The sequence below is a fragment of the Elephantulus edwardii genome, unplaced genomic scaffold, assembly GCF_000299155.1.
Source record: "Elephantulus edwardii isolate Elephantulus edwardi_28Jun2011 unplaced genomic scaffold, EleEdw1.0 scaffold00129, whole genome shotgun sequence".
Lineage (NCBI taxonomy): Eukaryota > Metazoa > Chordata > Mammalia > Macroscelidea > Macroscelididae > Elephantulus > Elephantulus edwardii.
In genome coordinates this window covers 7,375,668-7,386,323 of record NW_006399879.1, presented here as the reverse complement: position 1 = coordinate 7,386,323, position 10,656 = coordinate 7,375,668, and the positions used below count along the sequence as shown (strand labels likewise).

General features: G+C 53.4%; 2 protein-coding genes across 2 annotated transcripts in view; both read left to right on the top strand.

Annotated features, from left to right (window-relative positions):
* The window catches only part of SH3TC1 (SH3 domain and tetratricopeptide repeats 1), a 30,689-nt gene extending 29,602 nt beyond the window's left edge, over nt 1-1,087 (top strand). The window contains exon 15 of the mRNA XM_006893668.1: nt 830-1,087. Coding sequence (XP_006893730.1) covers nt 830-1,087 — 258 coding nt within the window. The remainder of the gene's footprint in view (nt 1-829) is intronic.
* A 1,732-nt stretch (nt 1,088-2,819) lies between these two features.
* Nucleotides 2,820-10,656, top strand: part of HTRA3 (HtrA serine peptidase 3) — a 73,171-nt gene continuing 65,334 nt past the window's right edge. Inside the window, exons 1-3 of the mRNA XM_006893667.1 lie at nt 2,820-2,889; nt 2,998-3,139; nt 4,069-4,228. Coding sequence (XP_006893729.1) covers nt 2,820-2,889; nt 2,998-3,139; nt 4,069-4,228 — 372 coding nt within the window. The remainder of the gene's footprint in view (nt 2,890-2,997; nt 3,140-4,068; nt 4,229-10,656) is intronic.

Genomic DNA, 10,656 nt, shown 5'->3' with positions numbered 1-10,656 from the left:
TGCATGCCTGCACACAGGTGTACTCACACATACACACGTGTACAGTGCATGCCTGCACACGGGTGTACTCACACATATACACGTCCACTGCATGCCTGCACACAATATACTCATGCATACACACATGCACACATATCCATTGCATCCCTGCACACGGGTATACACACATGTACACATGTCCACTGCATGCCTGCACACGGGTGTACTCACACCTGTACACATGCACACATGTCCAGTGCATGCCTGCACACAGGTGTACTCACACATGCGCACATGCACACATGTCCCCTGCATGCCTGCACACGGGTGTACTCACACATGCACACATGTCCACTGCATGCCTGCACACAAGTATAATCACACATGTCCACTGCATGCCTGCACATGGGTGTACTCACACATGCACACGTGTTCACTGCATGCCTGCACATGGGTGTACGTACACATGCATACATGCACGCATGTCCACTGCATGCCTGCGCGTGGGTGTACTCACACATGCACACATGTCCACTGCATGCCTGCACATGGGGGTATGATGACATGCACACATGCACTGGAAGAGGCTGAGTCCACATCCCTCTCCTTGTGGGTGATGTCTTTAGACTGACCAATCATAAGCGAGAAGATGCTTCTCCCCCACTCAGGTTCGCAGCTTGCCCACTGTATGCTCAGTGGAGGACTCTAGCATGTCTTTTGGGGGGCCATCTTCCAGACTACAGCTGTGGTGGGAAGTAATGAGATGGCCCAGGCATGAGTGGCCTTTGGGGCCACAGCTTGGGCTCCTTCCCTGCAGGGCCGAGGAATCAGGAGCCCGTTGTCCCCACAGGACCCATTCGATGCCGCGGGGTACTATCAGCTGGCACTGGCCGCAGCCGTGGACCTGGGCAACAAGAAGGCGCAGCTCAAGATCTACACACGCCTGGCCACCCTGTACCACAATTTCCTGGCCGACCGCGAGAAGTCGCTTTTCTTCTACCAGAAGGCCCGCACCTTCGCCTCTGAGCTCAACGTCCGCAGGGTCAACCTGGCCCCCGACCGCTTCTATCATCGTGCGCCCTGGCTGGCCCCCCAGCTCCCGCCCTGAGGGCTCCTTGCCATGGTGACTCTTTCCCCATCTTCCCCAGGAGGGGACGCTGTGTACAGGGTCCCATCTCTCCTGGTGTCTGCGTGGCTCATTTTCTGGGAAACTGAGGCACCAGACAGTCTAGTAGCAATAAACACTTCCTTGAAGCCAAGGGCCATGTCTGCATTGTCTCCGGCCCTGCTCAGTGGACCAAGGGACCACGCTCCTCCCTCTAGCGTCTCACGGGTCTGCATGAATGCCTCCCTCCCTAGGCACAGAGGACAAAGTCTGGGAAATGTCAGATCCAGCCCAGGCCCAGCCAGCTGCTCACAGGTGACCTGGGGCTGTGTCTCGCCTGCAGCCTTGGCTCCCCTGCCCGTCAGAGGGGACCGGGCTGTGAGAGGCCATGGCACCATTCTTGACACGGAGTTCTAGGCCTCATGAGTTTGATTCTGCCCTTATTCCCATTTAGGTACTGAGAGGTTGTGGCCAGCACCTGCAGTCATTCAGCACATATGGACCCTGCCTTGTCCCTCCATCCTGGACTACCCTCGTCCCACCCCATCTCCTAGGAGTCCAGACTCCCCTCTCCAGAATCTCTTAGCCTTGGGGGCTCCCCACTCTGCAAGCAGGGAAACCAAGGCTCGGGGTGGTTGTGTGAACCCAGGGGAGCCCCCCACCTTGTGCCATTCCACATCCCTCTTTTGAAGTTCTGTTTATGAACTCTTTCTTGTGAGATGGGTGGACATTGATTTCCATTCCACAGTTCACACACCCTGTGCTTTGTGGCTGGTTTAAGTCCCCTCTCCCTGCGGGTGTCTCCCGTTTCCATCCTCCCTCCCGTCTCTCCCTGCCTCTGCACTTCCTCTCTGAACTAGTACTTCTTATCTCCTCTGTTGACTGTGTTCCCCTGGTGTTACCGTCAGGGGACCAGTGCGTCTGAGAGGCTGAGGATGGTGCAGGACAGGACAGGGTTCAGTCTGTTGTCCACAGGATCGCTGTATGCTGTGTGATGGTCCCTAACAGAAACATTGTTTGACTAGAAGTTGAGTCATGGGGCCCAGAGTCCCCTCCTGGGGGAGACGAGGTCATCTGAGTTCCAGGCTTGGAGGATGACAGTCCTGCGGGGGCCTAGCCCATCAGGGTCTCATCTTTCTTATGATTTTCAGTGTTTCCTACACTTGTCTCCCACTCTCAGGATCCTTGATTATGTGTGCAACTGTGACGCTCACACGTGGGTATGCACAAGGTGACACAGCCAACCGGCCATTGTAGAGTGGACAGCTGGACACCTCTCAGCCATACACCCAGCACATCTGTCAGCTCCAACACTCTCCCACCCACCCCCGAGGAGCCCCACAACCCCTCACCTACCCCCTCCCAAGCCCCAAGCCTTAGGATCAGGACCCCGGAGAAGGCCTGGTGTCCTGTCCCCAGCTGGCAGCCTGGGTCAGTTCTCCACCTTTGGAGAGGTCTGAGTCTGACAGCCACCATCTTTGTCCTCCACTGGTCCTGGGATCTGGGGGACTCCCTATCCCCAAAGCTCCCCCACCTCCGCCCAGCACACAGGCAGCCTACAGGCCTGCCCACCTCTCCCACCAGGGGGCAGCAGAGAGCAGCGCTGGACGGCTGCCCTCAGAGTGACCGCAGTCCTTGGTCACTAGGACTGGGTTCAGAGCATGGAGAGGAGGGGTGCTGCAGTGACAGTGCCAGGACACAGCTGGCCTGTGGTCACCAGCATCTTGCCCCCAACATGTCCAGGCCACCTGCCTGGAGTGACCGGGCCAGCCAGGGCTGCTCTTCACCCTGGGGATTCTGCCATGGTCAGTGACCTCAGCCAAGGCCTGGGGACCATCCTGGTGATCCCTTGATTGCTGCCTGCTGTGTCCTGACATCCTGACCTGAGACCTGCCCCCTGACCTGTCCCCCAGGTCTGTTAGAGGGCACTGTGCCCGCAGGATTCTCAGGGTGGACATTTGAGAAGCAGGTGGCCAGCCCTTCCGTCTGCAGCATCTCTGGGTGGCACTGGACCACCAACCTGTCTGCCGCAGCAGAACACCAGGTCTCCTGCAGGTGGGGTGGCCCTGAGTGATCTGCACCCCCTTCAAGGCTGAGCTAAGGCCTCAAGTCCCTACAGGTGGACCCTGCCTGAGGGGCCCCAGCCAGTGACATGCCCACAGCCCCTCCTCCAGCCTCAGCTCACCCAGCCCCCACCCCACTTTCCACAAGTCAGAACCAGAATCCAGGCCCGGACTTTGCTTCCTCACCAGGAATCAGTGGAAGAGGGAGTGTGGGGTACAGGCAGTGGGACCCCCGACCCTAGTCCATGTCCAGTCAGCTATCCCAAGACAACTGGCACTGGAGTCCTTGTCCACCAATCCAGGCTCATTCTTTCCCCTGCGGCTGGGCACCAGGGGGTCTATGGGTCTGTGGGCATCGCGCCCCCAGGAGTCTGACCACAGTGTATCCCTCCCAACTGAACTCACTGTCTCCTCGCCCTGACCAGGCCTGAAGCCACAAATCCAACCTCCTTGGCTCTGAGCTGACCAGAATTCCAGAGCAAGGGGGAGTTTTCTCCAGGAAGCAGGGGTCCCCCATGGACAGCTGGGGTGTGTCCACTGTCTCAGCCCGTCTGCAGGGCGAGATGTCCTCTTTGGGGGTTGTGAAGATGGTATCTGGGGGAGAGCAGGGCTGGGCTTCTGAGAAGACCGCGGGAGGAGCTGGCTCAGGAGGTGATGCATCATGGGGCTGCAGTGGGCAGATTTCCAGAAACTTCTCTCTGCACTCCATAGTGATGGGGTCTAGGTCCCAGGCCTGGACAGCCTGGAGCCCCACCCCATCAGTGGATACATGGGGACATCTGAGCCCCTGCCCTCCCGCCTGGGGCCCCATCGCATCAGTGGACATGTAAGGACCTCTGTGTCCCCTGCCCTCCCGCCTGGGGCCCCATCCCATCAGTGGACATGTAAGGACCTCTGTGTCCCCTGCCCTCCTGCCTGAAGCCCCATCCCATCAGTGGACAAGTGGGGGCCTCTGAGCCCCCTGCCCTCCCTGTGGCATCTGCCCCCTGCCGTGGAGCTGATTCTGACTCGAAGCAGCCCTCCGTGGGGCCCTGAGACTTACATCTTCGTGGAAGGAGACCCTCTCATTTTTCTCCTGCAGGTTGGCTGGAGGATTTGAACTGCAGACTTAACAGTTAACAGCAGCATATAGCTCACCATGCCACCCGGGTCCTCTCTCGTCCGCCCCCACCACTCCTCTGCGCCTCTGGGCCGCATCCATCAGGAAAAACGGGTTTCTTGCCTTCTGGGAGCAGGGGATTACCCACCGATGCCTCACACACAGCCCACTACAGCGTGAGCCAGCTCTGCTGCCTGCTGGGGCTGCCCCTCCCAGAAAGAACACGTGTCCATCAGAGAGACCCCGGGGGTGAGGAGCGCTGTGCCTGTCCCTCCACCATGCAAACACCTCGCACAGTGTTGACTGAACACCTGCCGAGTAAAACCTACCCGGAGCTGACCCCAAGCAGATTTTTAGACGCTGTAAATTACATGATTTCGCAAAACGTATGCTTGGACCAGGAGGCAGTCCTCAGAATGGAGCAGGGAAACACTGCATGGTTCAAAATCAGGAAAGTGGTGTGTCAGGCATGCATCCTCTCTCCATATCTTTTCAATCTATACACTGAACAAATCATTTGGGAGGCAGGGCTTTAAGAAGAAGAATGTGGCATCAGGATTAAAGGAAGACTCTTCAACAACCTACATTATGCAGATGACACAACCCTGCTTGCTAAAACTGAGGAGGACCTGAAGTACTTGCTGCAGAAGGTCAAGGTCTGTAGTCTTCAATATGGATTGAGGCTCAATATTCAGAAACAAAAACTCTCACCACAGGCCACCTGACAGCACCATGACCAGATGCAGAAGAGATTGAACAATTACAGCTTGCTCAGCTCCACAATCAACACTCTTAATACCAGCAGTCAGGGAATCAAAAGACAAATTACACTGGGAAAATCTTTTGGCAGAGACTTCTCCAGAGTGCTGAAAAACAATGATGTCATTCTAGAGACTAAGGTGCGTCTAATCCAGTCCATGGTCTTCACAATTGCTTGATATGCATCAGAGAGCTGGACAATGACTAAGGATGACAGAAAACGAATCAATGCCTTTGAATTGTGGTGCTGGAGTAGAGTCTTGAACATACCATGACTGCCACAAAAACAAACAGGTCTGTCTTGAAGAGGGTGAAATCAAGTTTCTCTTTGGAAGCTAGGGGTTTGAAGCTCTGTCTCATACTTCGGGCATGTGGCCAGGATGAAGAGGAACATCATGCTTGAAAGGGTGGAGGGACAGTGTGGGAGAGGAAGACCCTGGATGAGATGGATTGATACAGTGACTGGGGCAATGGGGGTTGGCATGTAGGAATTAGTGAAACTGGCTCAGAACAGGACAGGGTTCAGAGCTGCTGTACACAGGTTCGCTATGAGTTGCAGGTGACTCGATGGCACATAACAACAACAATAATTTGCTTGGGAGGAGAATGTCCATCTGTGTCCTGCAGAGCAGCTGTGGGTTCGAACCACCTCTCTAGGCTCTCAGACCTGTGCCATCTCGGAAGAAGTGCAGCCACAATGATGTTCAGCAGCATGGACATCAAGCCTTCCTCGTCCTCGGACTCGCTGGCAGGAGGGTCTGGGGAAGGACATCATGTTCGGAGAGGTGGAAGGTCACTGTTCCTCCCTGAGGTTGATCGGCGTGGACTTGAGCACGGTGGAGATGCTGAGGGTGATGTGGGCTCAGGGGGGCCTTTCTTCTGTCTGTAGGTAAAGTCACTGTGAATCAGATCAGACGCTGTCACCTCACTGCAGCTGGGTGCCAGATGCCACACGAGATGCTGGGGACACAGACCTTACAGGGTGAGTCAGATGGATAAGGAATCCTCTAGCAGATGAGGGGGCAGCTAGAGACAATGCTGGTCCAGGTAGGAAAAGGACCGTAGGACCGAGGGAGAGAAGCCAAGGCGGCTGAGGAAGGCGCAGGGAGGGCCAGCTCATACAACCCTCCCACCGTCCTCTGGGACCATCTTCTGTCCTCTCCCTGTCAGGGGTAGCTGGGGGACTAGGTTTCAGCCCCTTAGACAGAAGCAGAGGTCATCTGGGGCTCCTGGTGAAGGAGCAGATGCCACTGATGCACTATCTACCCCTTTCTCCTGCCTTGGACTTGGGTGTGATGCCTGGAGCAGGAGCAATCACTTTGTGACCTTGAGGTGAAGGCCAGAAGACCTGCCATGAATCCACTGCTTTCCTCACTGAGCCTTGTCTTTCAGAGCCGGCCCACTTGGTGGTCAGCGTCCTATCAAATGTCCCGCCAACCAGTCAGACAAAGTCAAGAGATCACGGAGACAGCAGTGAAACATCCGCAGATGACGGGACTGTTTACACGGAAGCCCCAGGAGAGTCTGAGGCAGTGCTTAGAATGAGCGAGAACTCAGGTTTGCTGGGAAAAGTAGGGACAGAAGTCACCTCTGGTCCTGCAGAGCCAGGAAATGCAATTGTAATCAGCATGCTAGGTAGGACATCAGGAAAACCAACAAGCTGCCTGTGAATAAATGCAACGAGGGCTTCCTGGGCTCAGGGACAGGAAAATCGATTCACTGAGTTCCTCCAAGAGGAATCTAGGACTCCGTGGCAATCCCATGCAAACTCCAGGAGGCTTTTTAAAACTCCAGCAGGAAAAAAACAAAACAAAACAAAAAACAAACAAACAAACAAAAAACCAACAACAAAACAAAACAAAAACTTCAGCAGGACTTCAGGCATTTAACCTGAAGATGTACTTCTGCAGGGCAGTGAAAGCCCCACGGACATAGCAGGCTGCCCACCACCGACCGTGAGGGTGGCCCAGGGCTGGGCGGGTCTGTGTTCTCGGGCACAATGAATGACTATGAGCCCAGAGGACAGCTGACCACTACTATGCATAAAATGACCATCCTGTTCACGTCTTCAACATAGATTGCATCCCAACATCAAGAAAACAAAAATCCTTACCTCTGGACTGACAGGCAACATCATGATAGATGAAGTGAAAATGGAAACTGTCAATGATTTCATCTTGGTCCATAATCAACACCCTCGACACCAGCAGTCAAAGTCCACAGTCAGGGACTTCTCCAAAGTACTGAGGAGCAATGGTTTCAGTTTGAAGACTAAGGAGTGCCTGATCTTGGGGCCATGGTCTTCAGTCACTTGCTATGTTAATTCGACAGCTGGACAGTGAATAAGGATGACAGAAGAATAATGTCAAATAACAAGCAGGTATGCCTTAGAAAACGTGCCTCCAAAGTGCTCCTTGAAGGCCAGGATGACAAAGCTCACCTCACACATTTTGGGTATGTTGTTGTTGTTGTTGTTGTTGTTGTTGTTGTTGTTGTTTAAGTGCCATCAAGTTGCAGGCGACTCATAGCGACCCTATGAAGGAGAGTCTTCGACCCTTGGGTGCCTTTCATCTTCTCTCCAGGTTCTTAAGGTTTCCGGAGGCAAGCTATTATGGAAGTGGATGCCACTCCTGCTTCCCAGGGCATGTTATTAGGAGAGGCTATTCCTTGGAGAGGGACATCATGTTTGGAAAGGTGTAAAGTCAGCGAAAGAGAGGAAGACCTTCAACAAGATGGGCTGACATGGTGACTGCAGCAATTGGCTCAAGTGTGTCAGAGACGATGAGGATGTCACAGGACAGGGCTCAGGTGTGCCAGAGTCTATGAGGATGTCACAGGACAGGGCTCAGGTGTGCCAGAGTCTATGAGGATGTCACAGGACAGGGCTCAGGTGTGCCAGAGTCTATGAGGATGTCACAGGACAGGACAGGGTTCCAGTCTGTTGTTCGTAGTCACTATGAGTCGTACTTGACTCAACGGCACCCAATGACAACATTCGTGTCACTTCTCCTTAGGCTACTTATGTAATAAACACCTTATCCAAGCGCTTGGCATTTCCCTTCTTTGTCTTTTCAATGCAGCACCCCCCCCCGCCCCATCTTTCCCTTTTGTACCATCTGTGTTCTGCTTGGGAAAGTCTTTTCCTAAAAGCTAAAAATTTTTTTTTTCATACACATATTTTAAGTGCACTTCAGGCCTGCTGGTTGCAACCCCGTTCAGCACTCAGCCAACCTCACAGAGGTGTCCCCCTCCCCCTGAGGCAGAGTCCACCCCCCACCCCATGGTTTAAAATTGAGAGGGAAATGTGTCAAGGTTGCATTATCTCTCCATATCTATTTAATCTGTATGGTAAGCAAATTATCTGAGAAGCTGGACTCTATGAAGAGGAGTGTGGCATCAGGATTGGAGGGAGACTCATCAATAACCTGCATTATGCAGATGACACAACCTTGCTTGCTGAAAGTGAGGAAAACCGAAGCCCTTGTGACAGAAGATCAAGGAATGCAGCCTTCAGGAAAGATTGCATCTCAATGCCAAGAAAAGAAAGATCTTCACCACTGGACCAATAGGCAGCATCATGATAGATGGAGAGGAGATTGAAACTGTCAACAGCGTCATCTTGCTTGGATCCACAATTAATACCCTTGGTACCAGCAGTCAGGAAATAAGGAGACACAATGCACTGGCAAAATCTTCAGTTAGAGAACTCTTCATTATAGAGGAGTAATGATATCATTTTGAGGACTGATTCATCCACTTGATTCATGCCAGTTTTTCTCATCAATGAATAAGGATAGCCAGGAAATAATTGATGCCTTTGAGCTGTGGTGTTGGAGAAGAACATCCCCTGAACAGCCAAAAGAACAGGTATGTCTTGGAGAGGGTGCAGCCAGAGTGCTCTTTGGAGTCAAGAATGATATGTCACATACTTCAGGCATGCTGCTAGGAGGGACTGTTCCTTGGAGAAGGACAAGATGCTAGAAAAGGTGGAGAGTTGGTGAAGGAGAGGAAGACCCTAAACCAGGTGGATTGACACGATGACTGGTGCAATGGACTGTTGTGTGTCAGGAAGTGTGAGGACAGCACAGGATAGGACAGCGTTCAGATCTGTTGTTCACAGGGTCACTATCAGTCATACTTGACACGATGGCACCTAACAACAACAACAACAACAATGAGTTAACTCAATGCACCTAACAACAACTCAGAAATATAATTACTACTCATAGTCAAGGTGATAGTATGGTGGTAGTGTTGGTGGTGTTATTAACGGTGATGAGGGTGGTATGGTGGTAGTGGTGGTGATGGTGATGAACATGGTGTGGTGGTTATGGTGATGTTGATTGTGGTGGTGGTGGTGGTGGTGGTGATGGTGGTGAAGGTGGTGTGGTGGTGTGGTGGAGGTGGTGGTGATAATGATGGTCATGGTGATGATGGTGATGGTGGTGGTAGTGATGGTGGTGATGGCGGTATTGATGATGGGGTGGGGTGGTAATGGTGATGTGGTGATGGTGATGTGGGGGTGGTGATGATGGTGGTGGTGGTGGTGGTAGCTGGTGCTGGTGGTTGTGTTAATGAGGGTGGTATGGTGGTGTGGTGATGGTGGTGGTGGTGGTAGTGTTGGTGGTGGTATTGATGAGGGGGGTGGTAATGGAGATGGTGGCGATGGTGATGTGGGAGTGGTGGTGGTAGTTAATTGTGATGGCTGTGTTAATGAGGGTGTTGTGGTGGTGGTGGGAGTGGTGGTTGTGATGTGATGATGGTGGTGGTGGTGGTGATGGTGGTGATGTTGGTATTGATGACGGGGTGGGGTGGGGGTGGTAATGGTGATGGTGGTGATGATGATGTGGGGGTGGCGGTGATGGAGATGGTGGTGGTGGTTGTGATGGTAGTGATGGTGGTATTGAGGAAGGGGTGGGGGTGGGGATGGTAATGGTGATGGTGGTGATGGTGATGTGGGGGGGTGATGGAGATGGTGGTGGTGATGATGGTATTGATGGGGGGATGGGGAGGGGTGGTGGTAGTTGTGGTGGTGGTGGTGGTGATATGGGGGGTGGGGAGTGGTAGTGGGGGTGGTTGTGTTAATCAGAGTGGTGTGGTGGTATGGTGGTGGTGGTGGTGGTGATGTGGGGATGGGGGTGGTGATGGTGATGGTGGTGGTGGTGGTATGGGGGGGTGGTAGTTAGTGGTGGTGGTTGTGTTAATGAGGGTGGTGTGGTGGTATGATGGTGGTAGTAGTGATGATGTGGGGGTGGGGTGGTGATGGTGGTGGTGGTGGTGGTAGTTGGTGGTAGTGGTTGTGTTAACGAGGGTGGTATGGTGGTGGTGTGATGGTGGTGGTGGTAGTTGGTGGTAGTGGTTGTGTTAATGAGGGTGGTGTGGTGGTGGTGGTAGTTGGTGGTGGTGACTGTTTTAATGAGGGTGGTGTGGTGGTGGAGGTGGTGGTAGTTGGTGGTGGTGGTTGTGTTGATGAGGGTGGTTTTGTGGTGTGGTGGTAGTTGTGTTAATGAGGGTGGTGTGGTGGTATGGTGGTGGTGGTAGTTGGTGGTGGTAGTTGTGTTAATGAGGGTGGTGTGGTGGTATGGTGGTGGTGGTTAGTGGTGGTGGTTGTGTTAATGAGGGTGGTGTGGTGGTGGTGGTGGTGGTGGTGG